Below are 25,507 nucleotides of genomic sequence, written 5' to 3'. Positions count from 1 at the left end.
AGTTTTTGAACAAAAGGCAGGCACAAATGTAATAGCAGAGGCTAGGAGGTGGATAGTAGGAGGGAAAAAGTGCTATCAGTTTCCGAAAGCTAGTGCTTAGTAAGACCTTTCTGTGTAATTCTGGTTTTGTGGCCATCAGAAACACAGTTAACTGGGATCTCTTGCCTCGCTGGATCAAAAAGTAAAAAATGAATTCAAAGGGTAAGTTTTGGGTTTTTTTGTTTTTGTTCGTTTAAAATGTGGTGCTTTTGTATCAAGCAGCTTCTGATTTGGGGGAAGCCATTCCAGCATGGGATGGTGTTCACATGTTCCTAACTCCTTGCAGTTGGTTTGCATGAAGTACATTAAGAACCAGAGACTGGCTTGTACTGTGTATGGAGTTCAGCTAAGGAAGTTGGTATATGAACTTACTCAAAAGTAGTCTCTGAATGGAAAGATAAGGGTAATAAAACTTTTGGAGGTACTTACTGAATTGCTGGCTGTCTCTTAAGGAGTTTTATTAAATTGTAAATCTTTCCTCCCTCACTCCTTTTCTAAAATGGAAAAGCCCAACAAGTTTGCACAAGACCTTTATATGATCTTTAATGATCAGCTGTTTCACTTCCATGTTTGACTAGATGTCCATTATTACTGCCTTCACTATGTAACTGTGCGTATTTGGAGTGATGCTGTCATGGGTTCATTTCAGGGTAGACTTTCAATTGTATTAACTGAAAATTTGCATGCTGTGCTTTTCAACGTTTTTGTGTGCGTGAAAGGCACTGGTCCACGTTAAGAAAAAGAGATACGCTGAAGTCAATGGGAGTATCTGGGCTTGAATCTTGAGTTATTACGGTAGGTTCATTGCTGCTCAACATACTGAAAGTTAGTCTTAAACTTTCCATGGAGTTTCCAGTATACCTTGTGCAAACCCAATACAATCAAGGAACAACATTTTTTCTTTTCCCAGTTGTAAGATTAAGATTTACCTTGCAAATTAGACTAATCCATAGGGTTATTATGCTTCTCTTAGTGAGAAATTTACTTGCTTTTCATGGGCAACATCAATTGGGTGAACTACTCCTTACATATTGCTTATTGCTAGTGTAAATATAGTTTATATTCAAAATGTCTGTTTAAATTTTTACAGTGTGGTAGGGAAATGAGCAGAGAAGTCTTAAATTAGAAAAAACAAATGGAACAGAAAAACTCTAATAGAAGAACTCTAAGAACAACTGTAACAGCCTAACAGGTTGCAGTTACTAAGCTTAAAGTCTGCGTTGATGCCAAAAGTGCATTTTTTTTTTCTGATAAAGGATGAGACACAAGAAGACAAATCAACATGTAAATCAGTGGGACCATGCACACAAATTAGGAGGTCAGGATTTGGTCCATAATTATTGTACTAAGGCCCCTTCCTGCTCCTATTGAAATCAGTAACAAAACTTCTCTTGACTTTTTAATGGTGCTGGTTAAAACGCTGACTAGTTACATTTTACTTTATTGCCACTTCCTTACATTTCTAAATCTTAAATTTGCTTTGTTTTAAATAAATATATATCTAAAACTCAAGTAAACCAAACACTTTCTCTTTAATAGCAAGCTCTTAGCATTTCAGAGTCTTGCTGTCTCCCTGCTTGCTAAGCTGCAAGGGAGGAGAATGACTGAGTGGTACAAACATACCACTTTGTGATTTGTCTGCGTACATTTGTATTTAACAACTAAAATAACCATTTTTTTTCTGTATTCACAGCATTGGCTTTATTGCACACAAAGATTTTGTAAGTCCAGGTCTGCATAAAAAGTTCAAAATGACCTGGCACCAGAATGAACAAACAAATCTCCACCCTCTGGAAACAGGAGTCTACATTAGAGAATTTTAATTTGCTTGTTTTTCTCTATGTCAAACATTTAATTTCTTTAATGCTAACTCGGATAGCTTGTGTGGCAGGATGTCAAATGAGGAGGGAGAAGGATTCCCAAGTAATATACCGTCAATTCAGTATTCCTGGGCATCACTCTTAACTTTCAGCACAACAGTGTTAATCTGTTTTTCTAGATGAATTCTTCTAGTTGTGGTGGTAAATAGTTAAAATTCAACTTTCTAATGGGTTGGACTGAGAAAATTTGATTAATACTGTATCTGACATAGGGATCGTGGCTGTTACAATTTGAAGAATTCAGGTGATACTTTGAGTATATTGTTTGTTTCTTTATTAGTACATGCATAAAAATATTCGTGTGCCTCCATGTTTGCAGGATCGAGCCCTTATTTTCTGTCTTGCATTTACATTTTTGATTCATTAGTCTCAATGAAACAAATGGCATTTAGGATTTTTTTTTCCTGACTTTTCAATTTAACTCAGTTTCTTTGCATTTAATCCCTCATTCCCAAATGCATCAATGTGCAAAAGTTTACTGCCAATACTAATTTCCGCTCTGCTGTTAGGTAGAAAAAAGCTTTACAGTATTACAGAAGAGCTCTCCAAGCCACAACTCCTTCACAGGGGAGTGTGTTTTGACTGGTATGCTATTGATCAGAGGATTCATTATTACAGTATTAGTGAAGAACCCAGAAACCAGAAGATATTTGAGAAAAGTCATGATTTTTTTTTTAAAAAAAAACAACCACAAAAAACCCCTATGTTTTATTCTTTAAAGGTGCCTTCTGGGTTTTTAGTCTTTAGGGGATGCACTTGGTTGTGGGGAGAACTTGAAAATGTGACTCCTGATGACTAGAAATTTTTTTTAATGAAAACTGAGAATTCTTGCATATCACTTGTCTCCAGAAGCTGACGATTTAAGTAAACCCAGATATCACAAGTTGGTAACGTCGCTAATATCTGTTGCCCATGTGTTTTAAATGCATTCCTAGAACAGCTTTTTAATTTTTTTTTCTGTGCACACTACTCATTCAGGCTAAGTGTATGCTTAGCTTTAAGGAAGTGGGGCCTGATTTTACTCCCATTTAACTTGCTAGAAAAGCTCCCATTGACTGCAGTAGTAGTTGAATCAGACACAATGAGTAGTATCTCTGAACTCTGGGAGTCTGCTCACATACATAAAGGTGCCTGCCAAAGTGCTTTCTGGCCCCAAAAGATTACATGTTCCTTATTGTAGAATGACCTTTTGTCACTTCTGTTTTACTTCTTCTGTTTCACTTAGCGTATAGGTGGAGAAGAATATAAAATTCCTAACGAATTAAGATAAGATTAATGAGATGTAATCTTATTTCTAATATCAAACATTTTTAAAGAGCTGCTGTGCAATTCATAGCGCTATCATAGTTTTGTATGTCTCTGTTGCTAGTACTTGCTAATGCTTCCCATGTAATTCTTTTCAAGGCCATTATCTCACCATAGACTTTGGCCCATAAAAAACGCTTTGGAATGTGAACTGTATTATTCTGGCTGCTGCTGATGTTGCAATATCTATTTACATAGAGCTGCTGTTGCTGCCGTTTTACCTAGAGCTTTTTGCTCTTTTCTTTGTTTTGGGGACAATTTTGCTTTCACTGTTTCAGCCTTTCCAGACTTTTTTCATTCAGTACACAGGTTATAGCTATAGGAAATACTTTTCAGTTTTGTGTTTAACCATCCACACATTTATGGTTTTGAGTAAACATTTGGTATGCAAAATAAGGAACTAGGACATAGTTCCTTTAAGCAATTGGTTTACTTTATTTTATATTTTAAAAGCTTACGATCCATACTAGTGGATACTGTGATTGCTCTAAGTGTAGTATTCTCATTAAATTCCTTTTTAAAAGGTGAATGTTATTTTTTCATGTGAAAATGATTTTAATAGAATAATCAAAATGTCTTTACGAAGCTCTGACTCCAGTAGGCAGGATTTTACAGTACAGTTTGAGAGGGGAGGGGAAAAAATGCAAGTTCCGGTTTTACACTGTAGATGCTTGTTCATTCAGTAACTTTTAAGCCCTCGCCTAAAGGTGCTGGAGACTAAATCCCTGTTTGTGGATTGGCAACAAAGACTTCCCCTTTCCGTTCTACCAGTATGTCAAAATGTGCTTTGGAGGAGCTTAAAGGTGAGAGGAGAGAAGAGCTCCGTGTCTATGACTGCTCGGGATAGAAGGGTGCGGATCTCGTCAATTGTTGTAGTGGTGTGACGGGCTGGAAGGTCTCTTCCGCTGACCCCACCCTGTTAACAGGTGTTGGTGACTTCACCCACTGTTCCAAAGTTCTGTTGTGTCTTTTTGCAAGAGTGCCCTGTTAACTCCACCTGTGATAGCAAAAGAAATTTGGGTTTGTTTCATGGCTACAGAGGAAGGATGACCTTGTAGTTAATGCCCAGGGCTGGCACTTGGGAGTTGGGTTAAATTCTTGTCTCTACCACACATTCCATCTGACCTGAGCCAAGTCACTTGGAGAACACTTTCAAAAGCACAAACAAGAGAGCTGGCTTGATGGAGGAGCATAGGACAAAAAACATATGGCAGCAGTAATTGAGGTGGAAGGCAAGTCTATTTTGACAAGGGTTTTGGTGATGACATAGTGAAAAGTGTTAGCTGCTTTCTTTATTTTCCAAAAAGCAGGACTTGGAGGCATGGAGAGAAAGATGCATGGAAACTAATCCAAAGTTGCAAATTACAGTGACAGAAAGGGTAGTGTTGATGCCAACTACGAAGCATTTTTAGAGCATCAAATCCAGTGTCTTACTGCCAGAAATATTATTGTATATGGAAATATTCAGGCATTGAACAGACCTAGAAAATGTTGTTTGATTATTCCTAGGAGAGATTACAGAAAATATAAGAAGTTTAAAGGTGCATTTAAAAAACATAATTATCTCATTGTCTAATGCTGCTCCATAGACTCTCCTTGCAGTGAGAAGACCCCTAGGTCACTTAATGGAACTTGGGAAGCTTGGTGCAATGGATAATCTTTGTGATTTGTTTCATTCAGTGTTTATTATTTTGCAACTTGTGTAAATGTTTAACACTTCTAGATGTTTGATTTTGAACTAATATATGCACAGATAGAGCACCCTAAAGACTAACAGACCCACCATCATCAATTATTGTTATTAGAGCAAATAAATATTGGTATGGTTAAAAGTGAATGATAAACATTGTACATGGACTCATCATATGATGTGCACTTACTAAGCTGTCATCAATATATATCGACCTTTACACACTTAACTGTGTTATCTGATGTTGGACATATGCATGCATTGGTGAGAAAATGTGATGCTTCCTTATGTTCCTATTGAGCTGACCTTACGTGATTGAAATTTTGCTTCAGTGTCAATTTTCCAGTAAAATTAAGTTGCTCAGTGTGAATAAGATTATCTGACCAATTGAACCTCTCATGCCTCAGTAGTAATCCGGAATAGATCACAGCTTCAGAATGCCTGCGTTGAGAGTATTTGCCGTTTTTTAAAAAACTTGATCTGCGGATATCCCCAGAGGATTGTCGGTGAGGGATCCACAGTTATGCGAGTTGGTTGGAGAAGTCACATGGGTATTGCTTCTGTTTCCTGTCCTGTTTGGAACAGGATGGAAGCATTTCTACTGTGAATACTTGTGACAGAACTTAAAATTTGGCTTCTGCAAATATTCACCAAGGTGACTGACATTTGCTTTCCAATAAAACTGAGTAACATGAGAGTTTGTGGAAAGGAAATAAAAGGAAGGAATTATTTAGGAAGTAAATATTTTAAAATGTGTGTGAACATTAGCCTTGAAATATTTTTCTAACTCTGTTTTTCTGTCCATTCATATTCTGGCATGTCCAATGTCAACCATAAATCACTTTAATCATATGAAACTCCCATTAAATATACTCTCAAAAATGCCAAATAGTGCCCATGTTTTAGTTCTTTGTATGGAAAACAGTGTCAGTGCTCTTGTGTGGTTTAGTTCCAGATTTAATTTTTCTGGTCTTCTGACTTTATTACTCAGTCTGAGTTTGCAGCTGCATAATATTAAAGAGACATGGTGTCTCTTGACCTGGGCAGATTTTAACACTCTAGAAAGACCAAAAAGGTCCCACTGATGAGAGTGGGGAGGAGGTGAAATCTAAAAATCTTAATCTGGGTGGTTTATATGAACTGAACCAGAGACAGCAATGGAATTGTGGACATCTTTAGGCATGGAAAACACAGGAAAAAAAGCAACATGTGTGCATTGCCCCCATGTGCACTGGCTAGATTTTTTGTGTGCCTAAATGAGAGCTGAGCGCTCTTGAATATCTTACCCCAAATAGTTGTCAACAAGAAATGTTCTCTCTGAAACGCTGTTGCCAATGAATACAGTGAGTGTTCTCATCTAGATTTCTCCCCCGCCCCAAACCCACACGCTCAGTTCTGCATATTGTTCCCAATATAAAGTCCAGAAGTCTTAGGTGTACTCTTGACACAGTAAGTCAAAGAAAAGGCAGAATTGGCCAAAACCCAATAATTATTTATGAAGCAATAACTAATGGATTTACAGAAATCTAGGCACTCAAGTTATTTATAAAATGGGAGAGAACAAGGGGTCACATTGGATGTATTTTCGTCTTTGCTGTTTCAGTTCAATGCTTTTGAACTTTGGTTCACTCAGCTGGACTAATACACAGAAGTGTACGGGGCAAGGAGAAAGTTGGCACAGAAAGAGAGTTCCAAGAAATTGCAGTACAGTAGATGTTGACATTTATTTTCCCGACAATGCAGTGTACCAAATTCTATGTAAAATGTGTTTTCTTAGAATCTTTCGATATTAATATTTCTACAAGTAAATCCACATTTTATTGTGCAGGAGCTTAGAGCAAAAGGCTATTCAAGTGTTTCTCAGTTTTGCTCACTTTCCAACAGGGGTGGAGTTTCACTGTAGTAACTCTCATTTAACGTTGTAGTTATGTTCCTGAAAAATGCAGCTTTAAGTGAAATGCTGTTAAACTAATCCAGTTTTCCCATAAGATTTAATGTAAATGCGGAGGGTTAGGTTCCAAGGAAATTTTTTGGGGTTAGGCATTATATACTGTACAGTACTGTACTGTACTGCGGTTGGAAAGTGCTCCTGGCTTACTCCACACAGGCACAGCCCACTGCAGGCAAGGACGTTAGGAAGCACCTTCGCAGCAGCAGCGGCAGTTCAGCTTTCCTGAAGAAGAACAGGTGCCGACTTTTCCGGGGGATGCTCCACGTCCACCTCTTCCCATTCCTGCACCACTCCAGGCCCACCTCTTCCCACCCCCACTCCATCTCCTCTCTGGGACACACCATGTGCTCCCCACAAAGTCCTAAGTAGGGGGAGCGCTGGGAGGGAGGAGGAGGAGGTGGAGAAGAGGAACTTGTGCAATTCTCCCTTGTAAAGTTTCTGCTCTTCCACAGAATCTTACAAGCAGTGGCCAGAGCAGGCAGCCAAACAACATTATAAGGAAGCATGGCACAACTTTAAATGAGCATGTTCTCTAATTGAGTACCGACATAACTTTGAAACAATGTTAAGCGGGAGGATGTTAAGTGAGGAGTTGAGTTAATAGATTCTAGTTTCAAGTGATTTTCTAGGTTAAAATGTTGTGTTTTCTGAGGACCTAATCCAAAGCTCACTCAAATCAATGGAAATCCTTTAAAATTTCAGGTAACTTTTCCTGTACCTGAATGAGAGAATATAGACCAAGTACATCATTAAATTGGAATGGGATTTGTTTACACACTGAATTTTCATGTGCAGCTTGGAGGTAGCATTTTGCCTGTGGTATCAGTTGGTGACTTCAGATGACTTTGAGCCCTCAGAGGGTAACAACCTGTCTCTCTGACTTAGAGTACATCTGTATTCCAGCTGGACTGTGAATTGGGCTTATGTAGATGCACCCATGCTCTCTGTCTAAAAATACAAAATGAGGATGCCGCAGTGCAAGCTTCAGCTCAGACTGCACAAGTGAGAATGCATTCGCAGGGGTCTGATGGGATTGTGCAGCTTGCACTGATGTGCCCTGCAGTGTGCTCCCATCTATTTTTAGCAAGCAAGCTAGACTGCAGCTAGCACAGGTGTGTCTAGACAAGCTGCATATCATAACCCACACTGCAGCATGAATGTACCCTTAAAGTTTTGAGTAGGTTGCTAGAAAGATCTCATTAACAAAGAAATTAACCCTTGGTGAATAATCTGCCTCAGTACAGTAACTTCTTGAGGCATCATCCAGATTTCATGAGTCAGTGTTTCCAAGTGTTGCCAGCTCTCAAACTGTTCTCAAATGTTTAATTTGTGAAACGAATCAGCTTGCTCCTTTAGGCAGTCTTCTCCTCTGCTGTGCTTATTTCACCTTATCGCACACCCACTCACAGGCAGAGTATCCTACTGCACACTGAAAAATCCTAGTGGGAGAGTGCCAACTTGCCAGAAGTTAGGTTGGCTTTGTTCTGTCATCTTGCCATTAAAATTGAGACTCTCTCTAGTTTGCATAGAGTGAACTGTTTGTTTTGAACATAGCACATTTTTTTCCCCCTCCAAACATGACTAAGGGAAGATTGATGAGATATTGTTTTAGCAATCTCGGTCAAATTCTTCATTCTTCACATAGCATTTGGCCCAAGGGCAGCTCTGGACATTTCGCCGCCCCAAGCATGACGGCATGCTGCGGAGTAGGGGGGGCGCTCTGCCAGTCGCCGGTCCTGCGGCTCTGGTGGACCTCCCGCAGGCATGCCTGTGGACGGTTTGCTGGTCCCACGGCTCCACTGAAGCTGCGGGACCAGTGGACCCTCCGCAGGCATGCCACCGAAGGCTGCCTGCCTGCCTGCCATCCTCTCAGCAACCGGCAGAGCCGCCCCCTGTGGCATGCCGCCCCAAGCATGCGCTTGGCGTGCTGGGGCCTGGAGCCGCCCCTGATTTGGCATAAATTATTTGGTTCTAGGTATGTAAATCAGCAGAGTCAAAAGAATCTCAAGTGACAAACTGAGGCATCATCAATCCATTCATGATAATTCTTTTTAATTGACTAGACAAGAGCAGAGGTAGCAGTGTTTGAAGGAAACCTTGGTATTAGCACTATTGAAAAACGAGACCCAGGAAATTACTAAGCAATTTAACTCATTATTGAATGAAAGATTAGAGAAAAAGTAGAAGAATTAAGATTTCTAATGTACTTAAACAAATAAAGAGAGATGCAAACACAAATTAATAAAACACAAGCTAACTGTAGAGTTCTCCAATATACATTCAAACTATGATGGATTGTACGTGCAGTAAAGGCTAGATGAGTAGGCTTCAGTGTGGTCTGGAGATCTTAGAGCACTCAGTAACTTTAAATGGGATCTGATGTTTGATGCTATAAAGCCTACAGAACAATGTTTCATTAAAAGTAATTTTCTGAGTAATTTTTTTTAAAAATTGCAATGTGTGTTTTGTGTTTTGTTTAAAAAAAGACCCACCCCAGTTGAAATCCTGGCCCTGGCCATGTCTATTGGCTTTTACCCAAACGACTGTCTTCATTGGGACCAGGATTTTACCCCTCACCGCCAGCGTGGTCGAGGGCGAAGTTGGGTACACTGCGTTTACCCACTTCTCATTTGGAGAATACAGAGTTTAGGTTAAGAATTTATCCCTCTCCTTTTTTTTTTCTTTTCTTTTAACCACTACACCAATGCCCCTCACCTCTTTTACCCTTGAAATCTAATTCCTTGTGCAAAGGAAGATGAGAATAGCTAAATGTAGTTTGACAGGCTAAGTGAAATAAGACACAAGGCTCCATCTAGTGTATGAGAGTATGCAGTTAGACTTTGTTTTTAGTTCTGTTAGCAAAGTACAGAAAAATTCAAAACCAGCAGGGTTGCCTCTGTTTGACAAACAAGATTAACTCTGGACATCTGTGTGAAGCATCAGCAAGTATGTGCACAAGCATATATTAACAGAGTGGTTTTGGCTTGTGGTGCTTGCTCAGTAAGCATGAATTGTATACCATAGCACGTTTCATGTTCATTTTACATCAGTTCCACCTGTAAATAGTTCAGAATAGCTTCCTTAATAAAACAAGCAAGTTCTAGTAAGAGAGTTGGCACCAGGGTACCGAAGATACTAACTATGGGAACAAATAGAAGGCGGAATGAAGAGTAGCAAAGCCTTAACAGTAGGCAGAATAAAGTCTAAAAAATGTAGACATATAGACCTTTTTCTGAAGGGGGTGTGTGTGTGTTTGTGTGTGTGTGTGTGTAATCTACACTAAAGTAAAATGTGGAATGGGATTCCTCCATTTTACTTGCGTCAATGTCATGGTGTGTGTTTTTTGTATTTTGCTGTGCTAGAGGATGCTTGGTATTCAGGAGGATGGTATACAAGGGTTGGGGAAGGGGTATACCAGGGAGGAAATTGTGGATGGTACACATACCAGCATGAGAGAGAAACAGCAATCTCTCACTGTAAATGCTTTCTCGGGCAGCCAGGTGCATACATTATAAGCACCTCGTTGAGTAGTTATAATCAATAACACCAGCTGATGACGACTGTGGTGGTGGTATAGGAGCAGCTTCTCTATAAAGATGAACAATTTCTCTGATGTATTAGGCATGGACAGGCTGTTGCGCTTCAGGCATACATGAATTTTTGTGCCACTTGTTTCTTTTTTTCTTGAACAAATATTCATAAATTGTAAGGCCAAAAGGTACCACTGCTATGATGACCTCTTCTGGCCTCCAGCATTTTTGTAGGCAATTCAAGGAAATGTAATCTAATTAGGTTTAAATTCTTTGTCCCACCCACGGTATCCCATCCTAGTCATGTAATACAGGATACTGTTACGCAAACATGACTTTTCAGAAGCTCAGTGCCAAAGAGCAACTTGTGGTATTTGGTGACTGACATTCCCCACAGTACAATCTGTGCTGTTGAACAGCTGTCCTCTCAATTCTCCAATCTGGGGTATCTTTTACTCTGCTTCGCTGTGACAGCAACCACTCCTGGTCTGCTCAGAGACAACCTTCAGCGTGTAAATTATTGCGAGCTATACTGTGTGAGTGCTATGGCCAGCCATTCATGAATTACACCGCAGAGCAGAACCAGCAAATTTCCAGTCCCAGACTTTCACCAAGAAACATACATACCATACTGCCCAGCCTTCTCCTGGACTACACAAGCGCATACAAAGTCTGTCATTTTATTAATGGAAAATGATATGCGCCAATCCTGTTATCTCAGATGGAGTTTCCCAAACACTTCAATCCAGGCACACTGTTTAGAAAAAACAAGTTGAATTACAGAAAGATTTTTTTTTTTAAGCGATTCCAAGTAATGAGGCATAAAAGTCAGAATTGGTTACAAAAGAATAAAAAAGTAAAATACAACTAATACCTAACTTAACAAGCGAAGTGCATTCAAAGCAAAAGTCTCATATGCTTCAGCAGTCTGGCTGAACTCCTTTCAGACAGGATCCCTCCCTCAGTCCAAAGCTGTTTTTTTGCTCATCAGGTGTTGTGGCTGCTGTGGGTAAAGAGAATGGGAGGAATAACTTGAGGCATCTGTTCCCCATTCTTTTATACTTTTTTCCTCTTCTTTGAGAGTCCTCTCCAACTGAAGTTCAGGAGACAAAGTCTGTGGGGACTTTTCCAAGATGTAAATTTCTCGTTCATACCCTTTTTCCTGCCAAAGAATGGCCACTCAATCAGGTGATGGTCCAAGATTTCATTGACACCTGGCTGTGGCATCAGTTTGCCTTTTGTCTCTGGTTTGCGGCTGGCTGCTTTTCTAAACTTGGAACGTGTCTCAGTAATATCACACATTAGAATTTTATAACTTTACATAAAGTGTTGCCACACACATTTAACCAGGACAATAATAATCAGCAAATTGTGAGTTTTCAGATGATATCTCAAGGCATAGTTTGTACAAAATCATAGCCTTGAGAAAAGGATAGACATAGGGCTACAGACTGTCACAGTGACTTTGCAGCATTAGTCCCATATTTATGTTCACTGAGAGAAGATGAGGGAATCCCAATTCTATCCCTTCCAGCTCTTCTTTGTAAAGATATAGGGATGAGTGAAGATGAGATCAGGGTCTTGGATACCACAGTGATGGGCACAGGTGACATTTATCTTTCCTCTCAGAAGGAGAGGAGGTGATGGAGAAGCCATGGGGCCTTTCTGATCTCTTCATGGTAAAACTAGTGCCTGTGTTTGCACAGAAATGGAAGTGTTCCAAACCCCAGTTTGAGAGCCCCTGCAATTGTGTGACTGCTTCTGCAGGTAATGTGCCATGGTCCTGAGTGCTAAATAAATAGGATCTAAATATTTTAACCCAGTTAATCCTGTACTCTCACACCAAGGTTTTGTGATCAAGTCCTTGCAGGATTTATAGGTTATAAACTAAATCCCTCCCTTTGCCTTTTGTCACAGTAACTAAAGCAGATGTGAACTTCAGAGTCCAATGAAATGTTTTCTGGCTTTCATTTCTGTTTACATGACTCAGGAGTTGGCAGTCTTCCTCAGCAAATACCCCTAACTCTGAAAAGAAATAGTCTTTCAAGGGTGATACTGTCAGCAACCAGAGAGGATTAAGTGTCTAGCAAATACATTTGGTCAATTTGTCTGCTTTTTAAAAATGTCAGTAGGTGCATGCACTTTGAGGAAGGTTAAGGAGAGATGTTCCTGCTCCATATCTGCTTCGCCCTGTGTAGGCCTGAGCAAGATGTTAAGAAAAGACTGAAATCTGAGGTCTTTACATTTTGCTAAAACTTGATGAAACTGAATCAGTACTATGACAAAACTGTTAAGTGCAGTATTTTTTTGCTTGAAATCAAGCCTGTTTTTGAGCTGAAACAGGAATATTTTTAAAAGATATCTTTTGTAATGATCAGTTTTTGCTCTTCACTGTGTTCTAAAGATCATGCGTTTTAATATGTAAACTCACGTTTCACACATGCTCTGAAACTAATCCATTTGTTTTTGTTCTGTAGGAGTCCCAGAATGAAACTGGGAAATTATTTACATGCAACCTTATTTCTGCTATATCGATGAGTGTTCATTGTATTGACTCCAGGGTATCCATTCATAAACCATTTATCTTCTTGGTGTTTACCAGAAACATAATGCAGAAACCTTGCTTTCATACATTTATTTAAAATGTGATGTGGCTTAATTAATTAAATTAAATCTCTGGCTTAAAAGATAATTTAGAACATAAGAATGGCCACGCTGGGTCAGACAAAGGTCTGTCTAGCCCAGTATCCTTTCTTCTGACAATGGCCAATGCCAGGTGCTTCAGAGGGAATGAACAGAACAGGTAATCAGGTGATCCATCCCAAATGCCCGTTCCCAGCTTCTGGCAAGTAGAGGCTAGGGACATCATCCTTGTCAAACCTGGCTAATATCCTCCATGAGCTTACCTAGTTCTTTTTTGAACCCTATGGTACTGGTAGTCTTGGCCTTCACAACATCCTCTGGCATTTTTTTTTAAATTGGATGTAGTGGTCTGCAGAGTTAATATCTCTCTTTTTTCCTTATGTGCATATGATTAGACAAATTCAGATTAGAAGTAAAGAGCAGAATTTTAAATTAGGATAATTAAATATTATCTAGGGTTGTGTGGGTTCTCTGTTACTTGTAGCCTTTAAATCAAGACAGGATGACTTTCTAAAATATATGCCATAGTTCAGACAGAAACTGTGGGCTTGATGCAGAAATTATTGAGTGAGGGTTTTTTGTATTGATGCAAGAAGTCATCTCATCATCAGGGTAGATAATCATAATGGTTCCTTCTGGCCTTGAGGGATATGATTTATATGTTAGCATGGTGTTAGGCAACATGGCTACTTGTATACTTCACGTGTATTTCTCTAAATGCACAGAGTCTTCTGCTAACACTAGAGATCCAATCAAACTTCCACTGAAGTATATGAGAGCCTCTCCACTGATCTCAATGGTTAAAGCTAATTCTCAAAATTGACTTGTTTTTGCTTGCTGTCTGCCAATGCCCTCTGCTCTAGGGCAGTTTCCTCCTTTTTCGCTTCCTTATTGCCTTCATAGAAAAAGAATCAGAATTTCCAATTTCAGACTTCTTAGCTTTATTAATTAACAGTTGTCTTCCTTTCATTGCTCTTTTCCCCTGTAAAGCACCGTGTAAGTTTATGATATGGTCTAAATAAATAATAGGCATTAAAATGACACCAAAAATATGTTTCCGGCACTATGCCTGCCCTCAAAACCCCTTAGCTAACTTTTGGGGTTTTACAATCACATTTCTGAATTTTTTTAAAAATGTGTTTTCTCTTCCTTGTTGCTGTGTGAAAGACGCACACAAATGGGATATAAATTTGACTATAGGAAAAACAGTAAAGCTGATTAAACAAATTGCTGCAAAATACTTAATGCAAGTGAAAAGCGTCATGAAGGTTTTCCTTCATTCTCCTCTAGTTTATAGCAATCTAACCTGCAGGAAAAATGATAAATTAAAGGGAAAAAGTTGCACACTCAAGTTACGTTTAAGTTGATAGTATCCCTTTTATTGACACCTGGAGATGAGAAGACACTTGACCTGATTGTGTGTTACCACTGGGGCCTCTCTTTCCCTTTTCTGGTGACATAAAGTAATGGCTAAAGGAAGCAGATCTCCCCAAGGAATATCCCCAAAGTAGGAGTACTCCCCAGCTGGCATTGAGCTGGCCGAACAATATTCTCAACACTCTCATGGTACCCGTACAACCTTGTACAAGGGGAAGGAGCTGTGTGTGGCCAGCTAGCATTTCATGGCTGCCCAAGAGTGCAAGCAGACTATTGGCAGTCCAAGGTAAATTAGAGTAGTGAGAAGCTGCTGTAATCTCCACCGGGCGCTGAAGTATGCCCACAACGGCATCATGGCAAACCACGTTTTCTGCGCATTCCCCTCCCCTGCACTCTTTGCAATGGGCATAGGAATGGAAGGACTCAGATATAGGGCTTCAGAATTAGCTGAATGGCCAACCCCAAGCCTTCAGAAGCAATGAGTCAGGACCCCAAAATCATGAGCGGCTTAAAAATATTTAAAAAAATAATTTGAGGTTACTTTCTGATTTTAGTTTTTAAGCTTTTCTTGGCAGCCTAGAGGGCTAGAAACTTCTTGTTCTTCTCGTCCCACCCCTGTTTTTATTGGTAACCTGCTTGCATAATCGCTTGCCTCCAGGAAGTGGGACTTTAAGATACATACCAAATATCATTGCTAGTGTTGGCAATGCTGAGTTTGTATGTTGTATAATAAGGATCACTTTGATCTTAGAATTGTCTCTGCAACATGCAGGGGCTTGTTTTCTCCATGTATGTAACATGTACTACTGTTAATAAAGTGCACACATCGATGGGAAAGTAGATCTAAACGTACCGGAGCACAGAATTTGCATTGTGATTTTTCATTATTGTGGTTGTTTGTGGTTCTTTAATCAAGTCTTACATAAGTATTTCCTTTTCTCACTTTTAAAAGTCCTGTTTGTTCAACACAACTGAACCAGGATGTCATGTGTGTAAAGAGATGAGATTTAGGGAACCTTTGAATTCTTTAGAAATTATTATCAAACACGGTTGTAACAAGTTAAGTCAGTAAACACAGAATCCAGGATGAACAGAGGAATTTAGTTCCTGAATTATTACACGACTATAACAAGTTTCAGAGTAGCAGCCATGTTAGTCTGTATCCGCAAAAAGAACAGGAGTACTTGTGGCACCTTAGAGACTAACAAATTTATTTGAGCATAAGTTTTCGTGGGCTACAGCCCACTTCTTCGGATGCTTGGAATGCAACATATATTGAGGAGATGTATATACACATACAGAGAGCATGAAAAGGTGGGAGTTGTCTTACCAACTCTGAAAGGCCAATTAAGAAAGGAAAAAAAACTTTTGATACAGACAGGTTGATAAGAAGTGTGATTATCACTTCAAAAGTTTTTTTTTCTTTCTTAATTGGCCTCTCAGAGTTGGTAAGACAACTCCCACCTTTTCATGCTCTCTGTATGTGTATATACATCTCCTCAATATATGTTCCATTCCATGCATCCGAAGAAGTGGGCTGTAGCCCACGAAAGCTTACGCTCAAATAAATTTGTTAGTCTCTGAAGTGCCACAAGTACTCCTGTTCTTTTTACACCACTGTAAACTTTTTTTCCCCCCTTGGAGAGATCCTGATAAATGACAAATAAGTGCAGAAACTGAGAACACTCAACTTGAGTTATTCCTGTTTTTGTTCAGCGGGGCTGCTCACACGAGTGAGTTTACAGGTCCCAAAAGTCAAGCGATAATTTAACATAACTCATTTATTCTTTTAACTAAATGACATGAGGTCAGATTTTTAGGGCCAACCAGTTGTAAAGCTGTAGTGTAGTGAAATTAACAAACGTTTTGTCTACCCCATTGGCGACAGCATTATCCTTCTATTTGTTTACCTAGATAAAGAAGGTACATTTTACATTACAAAGCTCCTAAACTGTAGAGATTATCAGGGCGGTGTTATCTGCTGGCTGCTCCATTTTACCACCTTTGGCTTTTATTGTAGCGTGTAGTCTATTTATTGCAAACATGTTTATCAGTACGTACTGATAAAAGGAAAGTAGTGTCTGAATTGCTTGAAAAAGTCTTTAACAAGGTGACTAATAAGACTTCCAAGTGAAAGGCAAATCTTTAAAGCTAGCTCATAGCAGATACCTGTGAAAGAAAAGCATAAGTTTGTTCTCATGGTGCATGGCTTTGAAAGTTTATTGGAGAATATTAACTAAAGTCCGCTACATTTTTTAAATTATTTTTTGATACCTTGCAGTTGCTGGAAAGCTGGAAGTCAACCTTACCTAACAGTTTTTCTCCCTTCTGTTTGGGGATTCTGCCTCTGTGTCTTTCAAACACAGCTAAAATAGGTTCTGTAACAGTACTAATGGAGTCAACTAATGACATCCGTATAGCTTTGACTACGGTGTTTGTTACAGCTAATATCCTTATCACCAGGAGGACCTGGTTTCCTTTTCTTAAACTTGGAAGGTGAAAATGGTTTACACTTTAAAGAAAATATATATTTAAAGGCCCTGTCTTCCCACACATAGGCTGCATTTGCCTAAGGAGCAGTAAATTCCAAGCTTTCACACACAATGTTTCAATAAGTTTGTTCTACCGGATAGCAGAGTTTGTCCCATGGTGGAAGCAAGAAGGGGTTCATCTCCCAGAAGCCAGCAGAAATAGAGGTCACTTACTGTTGCAGTCCTGCCTGGGCCCATCTGCTTTTCCAGGCCCCTTTGGTCTCCTGAGGAGCTCAGTTCCTGTGAAAGTCCTGGTTGCTAGGGGATCCTTTGCTAGCCAGTGCTCTCCAACTGCAGAATGAGTGAGCATTAGTGCTTGTGTGGCCAGGCCATTAATTTGTGAAGGGGATAGCTGCTTTCGGTAGCATCTCTTATCTCTCTCTCCCCTCCTCCCCCCAAAGCTGTCTAAAGTTTCATTAAGTCAGTGAGCCTACGAGCAGTATAGTGACTTTTGTGTATAGGTGTTTGGGATTGAGCCCTAATGCTACAAACCATGCTTTATTTCTTCAAATCATGGCACAGCATGTGTATCTACTGTTCTGGGATGATCTGATCAAATACTTCATGTGCAATAGTTTAACATGTTGTTTGTAAGAAATAAGTATATCACACCTTGTAGAACCCTGATTCTGAATTTCTTCCTATTCACTTTTAAATGAGGCTTTTCATTTTACTGTGACAAGCAGCTCTTTCCCCCAGGTAGGTGCTGGATTAAACAGGTCTGTTGATGCACGCAGACGCTAGGGCACCATTCTGGCACAGAACTCTGCTTGGATTGGAGTTGCCAGGGTCTTATCTGGAGCCACCCCTAGTGACATATCCACTGCCAGAACTTAGTTTGACTTTCACTCTTCTCCAAGGGCTTGCAGAACACCTTAAAGAGGTGGAGAAGGGGGGAAGATGGAAGCTCTTAGAGTTCAGATGTTCATGCCATGCTCCTTTGAAAGCTTCTATCTGTAAGTGAGACTTTATTTTAGAAACAGCACTCTGAACAAATTGTCTGATTGTGATGGAGGTTTTGTTCTGAGAGTTAAAAATACTGTGCTTGTTAACTTGTCCTTGTCACCTCGCTTGAAGCTACAACAGCTGTGTCTGACTGGCTAAGACAGAGTTGGCAACTTTCGGTAGGGGGAACCTAGAAATGCTTTAATTTGTTTTTAATGACTTTTGAAATTGTTAAACAAAACTTGGTGGTTGGGCTAAAGCAGGGTTCGATATAGGATATAAATGTATTGTGTGGGTTGGGATAACATAATTAGTTGTGTTTCTGATTTATTATACTGACACTCATTTCTTAATGCATCTGAACAAGGATATACATGTATGGCAAATTTTCCTTTCCTGAAAATCTTGGTTGTTTTTTTTTGTTTACTGACATCTCCTGGTTAAACTGAAGTATATAACAGATATCAATATTAAATGATTTTATAGTGATTATTTTTAACCAGTATATTTGAAAGTCTCCTTTATGTATTTTGAACTTATAATTATCCTCTGAGCTTTTAACATACAAACTGAAAAATCCTTTATTACTGTGACCTCTGCAACTTCTAGATATTGCCTCTTTACGTTTACCCTGCTTAGAAATATGGTGATAAAGCTTTCTAAACAATACTGAAAGCTGTGTCCCCAAGTGAATAGGCATTCAAGCAAATCAACTTATGGCATTTTATAAGTCAAGACTCATGCAAAAGCCACTGCCAAAGCTTAATAATTATTTACTGAATGCTCTCAGGTCATGAGAGAGGTTTTCATTAAGATGGAAAAGCATTATGTTCAGCAGCTTGTGAAGGTGTGTTTTAAAGACTGGCAGAAAAAATGGAAAATACTAAATAGTACACAACTATTTAATAGAATTTTTAATTAAAAAAATCCATACTTTACTGGATAAGTCCATCTGTTGTTTCAACAATTAATTGCTTATTTGTGAGACTCTTTTTTTTGTCTCTTTATAAAAACTCATTTTGATTCACTTGCAGATTTTTTCCCCCCTCTCTGAACTGGCTTTTTGAAAGATTCTTTAACCCTGCACCTGTTGACAAAACACCCAGGTGCATCCACTGTAGAACACACCAGTTTTGCTGCATACTGTACTGAGAGTACGTCCAACTGTTTGATGGACTTTAAATGGTGTAGTTGGAGGAGGGCAGCTCAGAGCAAGTGTAGTTTGAGATGAACACAGAAAACGTTGGGGGAGGAAGGAAGCAACAGGGGGAGGGATTGTTGCAGGGGCACCGCCTAGAATGGCATCATCATTTCTGAGGGATCTCTGGGGCTCTGACCCAGAGCGGCTGTGCTCTCTGGTTCTCTAGTACACTTGCCCCATATTCTAGGCAGGAATGACTCTATTTTTAGACAAAACATAAAGAAGGGAATGACCTGGGGAGTCATTCCCATTTTTGTCTTCAGCGAGGCCTGTCAGGAGCACCCATGACAGCAGCAGACAGTACAAAAGGACTGATAAACGTCATCACCAATTTCCAAGTGCAGACGGTGCTATAGCTGGTAACTGTCTCTTTAACCTTGCAAAGGCNTTTTCTTTTTTCCCCACATTGGTACTTTAAGCCATGGCAGCCAATAGAATTGCGGAGTAAAGTGTCACTATAACCCACAATCAATTATTAAGTTTTAGGAATGAAGTACAAAGTGCTACAGGGAAACCTGTAGTAATTTGTTATGTACAAAATCACTCTCCTAACTCAATCTTTTCTCCCTTATTATAACTTTTATAATGTGCTTCCTTATCTTTTTTCCATGGGATAGCCTTCAGTAGGGTGAATGGCAAAATCCACTGGCATTTAAGAAGCAATCAGAAGTTTCACTGTTATCAACAGAGTAGGGAATGGGGTGTGTGTGTGAGAGAAGGGACATTGATGCGAGTGTAGGTTAAGTCATGCAAAGTCGATCTGAAATCTTAATTCTGGATGTTTTTCCTCTGTGTAGAGAGACTGAAACCTGAATTAATACAAATTAATTTGTGGTGCTGAAGTTTTTAATTAATCAAAAACAGAATATCAGAGCCACATGAATGGGAAAGGTTTTATCAGTTCTCTTCTGATAACATCTCTGGCTCAAACCAAATAAAAATTTCCAGTTTAAAATGAATATGTTTTAAATTGAGATCAAGGTAGAAATAACAATGTGAATATCCACTTATGTTCTGTACTGACTAGGAACACAAGGTACTCTCTGTATAAGTCAGTGTGGACTGGCTAAATGACCTTAAACGCAAGTTTTTCTAACTGTGCATTCTCTCTTACCTCTGGGCCTCATAAGGACACACATCTCAGTAGATTTCTTGGAATGTTTAATCTTTGTACTTAACCATCTCTGTTGCTTCTTTTGGCTTGATATTTTTATACACTAAAAGTTTTGGCTAGGCTGATCTCTTACCTAAACCTTTAAGGCTGGACTGCTTTAAGTCATCACAGAAACATAGGGTGGCAAGTGGCCTCACTTTTTGTGCGTGCTCTCATTCCACTTAAATAGTTGAGCTTTAGTAAGATTTTTCTCAGATACTTGGGGCTCTTGAAAGCCCTGTCATCATTGTTCAGGCTTATAAAGGAGTAATAACTTCCCGGTAAGCAAGTTTTATCGGATCTTTATCCCCAAATGGCCTAATGGTAAGTCTAGTAACCTGTGCTTATTTTCTGAACTGTTGCCCTCTGCAGTCGTCTTCTCCCTTAGTAGAGTAATGTGGCAGGGATCACGTTTTAGCATTTTTAACACCTTCATTGAAAGCTCTACCCCTTCTTTTATCCAGAAGAGTGTGGAGTAACATTTCAGGATGGAAATATACTAATCTGCTTATTTTGTGGCCTTGTCATTGCTTCTTTTCTACATAGATCTCTTAAGGTTCATATGTCTTTGTTTCTATCAATCAGTTACTTATTTGAAGTACTGTGGACTTCTGGAAGCTCAAGAGCTAGCCCCAAATTAGCCAGCCAGTCTGGAGCTGTTTACAAAACAGAGTATTGTGCAGAATAATGATTTTAACATCTGCATTTCAAACACATCCATTTCTTGGACACTATAACAAGAATAGGTTGTTTTCCAATTCCTTGGTTTAGAACATCTTAAGCCATGTTGATCCAAACTTTAAATAGGAAGGGATATTGTAAATTTCATCCTTGCAGGGGCTAGGGGGAGACCTTCCAAAACGTATGCACTCTAGCTGTTTTAACACAAAACCCTCTGCTTGCTTGGCTTTGAGTTCAATTACAAACTCAAAACTCTATACCTATTTGCCTAGTGCAGGGGTCGGCAACCTTTCAGAAGTGGTGTGCCAAGTCTTCATTTATTCACTCTAATTTAAGGTTTCGCGTGCCAGTAATACATTTTAATTTTTTTAGAAGGTCTCTTTCTATAAGTCTATATTATATAACTAAACTATTGTTGTATGTAAAGTAAATAAGGTTTTTAAAATGTTTAAGAAGCTTCATTTAAAATTAAAAATAAATTAAATGCAGAGCCCCCCTGGACCAGTGGCCAGGACCCGGGCACTGAGAGTGCCACTGAAAATCAGCTCGTGTGCCGCCTTTGGCACATGTGCCATAGATTGCCTACCCCTGGCCTAGTGGTTCAAGAAAACTAGTGGACCTGTTTTGAGCTCTGAACCGTCCTAGATTGATATTGTGTGGGTGGGTTCCACCCAAACAACCTACCATTTCAACCTGGAAAAGGGGAAGAACTTGGTGCTGTGTGGGGAGAGGGCAAATCCAGAGCTAAATGTAAGTATTAGTGTGTGAAACAAGTATGAGGGGACAAATTACAGCGTTCCTGTGAATTTAAACCACTGTGTTTCATGCAGCTCTGCTTCAGATAGTTCAAAGGCTCAGTAAAACAAATGAAAAAAGGAACAGTGAAGAAAGAGTTTGGGCGTGTCACTTTTCTCACTAGTCAAAAATTGTGGGACAAACTGGAATACAAAGGCGTGTTACCTTAATTTATCACTTTTACCACATTCACTAGATAAAAATAAAGATTGTTTAGAGACTTTAGTTGATTGCTCCCATTTTCCACAAGTTATCCAGAGGTGATGGCTGCAGCTTGGATCTCCTATACTGTCAAAATTGTTGAATGGCTGTTACATCTGTGAAGGATGTCCTTACATTTCTTGACCGTGTCTTGGGGAGTTATATTAAATGTTTGGATTGCCATGTAGATGCTTTGGGTTATCGGTTGTGTGCCACTCTAGGCAAAAGACATAGGAGGTTTTATTTCCCATAAACACGGAGTACTAACTGAAAATGAGGACCTTGTTTTTCAAGAGCTTAGATTGAGTTGTTTGTTTGTATTTCTGTAGCCCAAGGCGCCCTAGTCATGGACCAGGACCCCATTGTGCTAAGTGCTGTACAAATGCAAAACAATAAGAATGTCGATCCATATTTCTTTTAAACATAATTACTGTGTGTCTTCAGAAAAAGCTTTTAGATAGAAGAGACATGGTTGAGTAAAACTTAGCCCATAATTTAGGTTTGTAACAAGAGCTTTTTTAAATCTAAGGTCGACAGGAATATTTCATAACTCCTTATTAGAAATTTCTTTGGAAATGTTTTAAACAAAAGAATCCAACCTAAATTAGTTTTTGCAACTAAAACCGTTCAAAATTCTGTTGACACTTAAGAAGCTGCAAGCCAAATTGACTGACTAGAAATTGTCTAGTCTATTTTTTGTTTGTGTCTCAGCTCAAACAAAAAAAGAGCTAAACCAACTGCATAAATAGTGAAAAGTAAATTAGGTTCTGAAAATGTTTAGTTTTAATAATCTGATGTTAGTAACCTGGTAAAGGAATTTGGGTTTTTAGAATAATGTAATTTTTTTAAAAAAAAGGTCAGTGTCCTTTTTTTTATATAATATTGACTATCTACATTATGGGGTAACATGTATAGTCATTCAGATCTTCCAGCCGTCCATACAGACAGAAAACATAGTTTGGATTGTATTCATTAAACTGTAATCAGTAATTTCTCTGGGGCTCAAAATTGCAAATAAAAGTCAGGCAGTTTATGGTTCATCGGAGTAGCTTGTGGTGCTCATAAATGTATTTGTTATACAAACCCAACTACTTGTGTTCCATGCTGAAGTACACTTGTTAGAATATTGATAACCAATTTAATGATTTGTCAGTTTAAAAGATGGGTCTGTTGGTCAGTTTCAGTAGGTGGAATTTCACGACATCACCTCCTGCATTTGTAGAAAGATCCTGAATCTTATGGTTTATCAAAATAACATTTACTTTATCACAGAGCTTTCCTACTGCAGAGTTAAACAATTCATTAGTTACACAGGAGTGTACAAGGGGTTAGTTCTCAGGCTGTTGGATGGGCAGTGTAGAGGCCACTAAATGCATTATGCACCTCCCAGATGTTCTGTCCTGAGCCAAATCTGGTATACTACTGGGAAGGATGTCTGTGAGGGACCGGTGTCTGATGACATCCACCCATCATGTCTTGGGGTGTGTGTGTTTGTGGAGGGGGGCAGGGCAGGTGGTGCTGGGGTCTGGGTTGTTGTCCATCCTGCTTTTACTGAATCAGAGTCAAAGATGATTCTCAAAGAAGCTGGTGGGCATTCAGAGCAGATGACCATACCACCTATTGTAGTAACTAAATTGTGAGCTCAGCTGTATAAAAAAATGTGTGAGAGTTCATAAAATCTCCTAATAACCTATAATTACAAATATTGGTTGGGAAAAGGTAGACCACTTGAATTAGAGTGAATCGTGCCTGGGCATGGTGTTAGGGGCTCTGCTGTCAGAAATGCAGTCTAGGTGAGATTTAAAACTGAGGTTCCAAACCTTGTGTGGTTAACAATCCCGTTTCCCCCTCCGCCCCCCAAATGAGGAGTCCTTGTGGCACCTTAGAGACTAACAAATTTATTTGGGCATAAGCTAGTCTCTAAGGCCTGGGCTACAGTAATAGGGGGCAGTTTCAAACTAAGATACACAACCTCCGATATGCTATTCGCTGTTCACGTAGCTAAAGTTGAAGTATCTTAGTTCAACTTACCTGGCCATCCTCACACGGCAGCAAGTCGACTGCTGCAGCTCCTCTGTTGACTCCACTTACTCCTCCTGCCGAGGTGGAGTCCAGGCATCGATTTGCAGATCAATTTATCGCGTCCAAATGAGACGCGATAAATCGATCCCCAATATATTGAACGCTGCCTGCCGATCCGACAGGTAGTATAGATGTACCCTAAGGTGCCACAGGGACTCCTCGTTTTTTGGTTAAAACAGACTAACGTGGCTATCACTGAAACTCATCCCATTACACACACACTTCACTAGAATGAGGGGGTTTCCCCAGTGTCTTGGCTAGCTGACCTTCTGGGGTAGACCCAGTTGTGGGGGTGGCAGAGTGGGAGATAATCACAATTGGAAGTGGCAGTTGTGGCTCATTGTGGTGAAGTGTGTATCAAGAAGAGAAGGTTGGAATGTTTCTGGTCAGTGGCAGTGGCCATACCTGCCACCTGAGATTTCCAAAGAGGCCCTAGATTGTGAATTTCCTTGAGGCAGGGATTGTCAAGATTCCTTCTCCACTCTGAACTCTAGGATACAGATATGAGGACCCACATGAAAGCCCTCTCAGCTTATTTCTACCAGCTTAGGTTAAAACCTGGCACTCTGCCACCATCACGTGCTTTAGAAAGCAACAGGGAAAGGACCATGTCAAGGTTCCTTCCCCACTCTGAACTTTTAGGGTACAAATGTAGGGACCTGCATGGACATTTCTAAGCGTAATTACTAGCTTAGATCTGATACACTGCCACCATCCAAAAGTCAGTGTCTGGAGCCCTTCCTGTCCCCCCAAAACTTTCCCCTCACTGGGTGGCCTTGAGGGACTTCACCAATTCCCTGGTGAACACAGATCCAAACTCCTTGGATCTTAAAACAAGGAGAAATTAACCATCCCCCCTCCTATCCCCCACCAGTCCCTGGTGAGTCCAGATCCAATCCCCTTGAATCTTAAAACAAGGAAAAATCAATCAGGTTCTTAAAAAGAAAGCTTTTAATTAAAGAAGAAAGGTCAAAATCATCTCTCGTATAATCGGATTGGAAACTACTTTACAGGTAATCAAATTCGTCATAGCCCAGCGGAAGCCCCTCTAAGCCTTTAGGTTTCAGTTAAACAGCAACACAGAGGTAAAATCCTCTTCAGCCAAATAGGAACCTTACAATCAACATGAGAAGACACCAATAAACTTACTTCTGCCTTGCCTGGCTGTTGCTTACAATTTGGAAACATGAGAGACTGGATCTAGCAAGATTTGGGAGCTTGGGATTGACGTCTGGTCCCTTTCTAAGATCCACAAGAGTGAACAAATCCCAAGCAAAGACGGCACCAACAAACCTTGCCCTCCACCAACGTTTTGCAAAGTATCTTGTCCCTCTTGTTCGGTCCTCTGTCCAGCGTGTCAGCCCTGGTTATTCTACTGAAGCTTACTTAACTCTTTTAACAGGTATAGAAGAGAAACGTGTCCCCCTTAACTATCTGTTTATGACAAGCCCACTTGAAGTTCCTCTTTCCCTCAACACTATACCTCCGCCCACAGCCCTACTA

General features: G+C 39.7%; 1 protein-coding gene across 14 annotated transcripts in view; it reads left to right on the top strand.

Annotated features, from left to right (window-relative positions):
- MITF (melanocyte inducing transcription factor) overlaps positions 1 to 25,507 on the top strand; it is a 165,459-nt gene that overhangs the window by 64,113 nt on the left and 75,839 nt on the right. For 2 of the 14 annotated variants that reach the window (XM_075073158.1, XM_032772841.1), the window contains one exon: positions 12,873 to 12,933. The exons of 9 other annotated variants lie outside the window; for them this stretch is intronic. In XM_075073158.1, coding sequence (XP_074929259.1) covers positions 12,905 to 12,933 — 29 coding nt within the window. In that variant the 5' untranslated portion in view covers positions 12,873 to 12,904. Of the gene's footprint in view, positions 1 to 178; positions 202 to 12,872; positions 12,934 to 17,724; positions 17,903 to 25,507 lie in introns of those variants that run through there. 3 more of the 14 variants (XM_075073162.1, XM_032772839.2, XM_032772836.2) reach the window with 3 other exon arrangements.

The sequence above is a fragment of the Chelonoidis abingdonii genome, chromosome 17 (genome assembly GCF_003597395.2).
Source record: "Chelonoidis abingdonii isolate Lonesome George chromosome 17, CheloAbing_2.0, whole genome shotgun sequence".
Taxonomy (NCBI): domain Eukaryota; kingdom Metazoa; phylum Chordata; order Testudines; family Testudinidae; genus Chelonoidis; species Chelonoidis abingdonii.
Note: the sequence above shows the minus strand (reverse complement) of the source record. Positions and strands in the feature narration are given on the sequence as shown.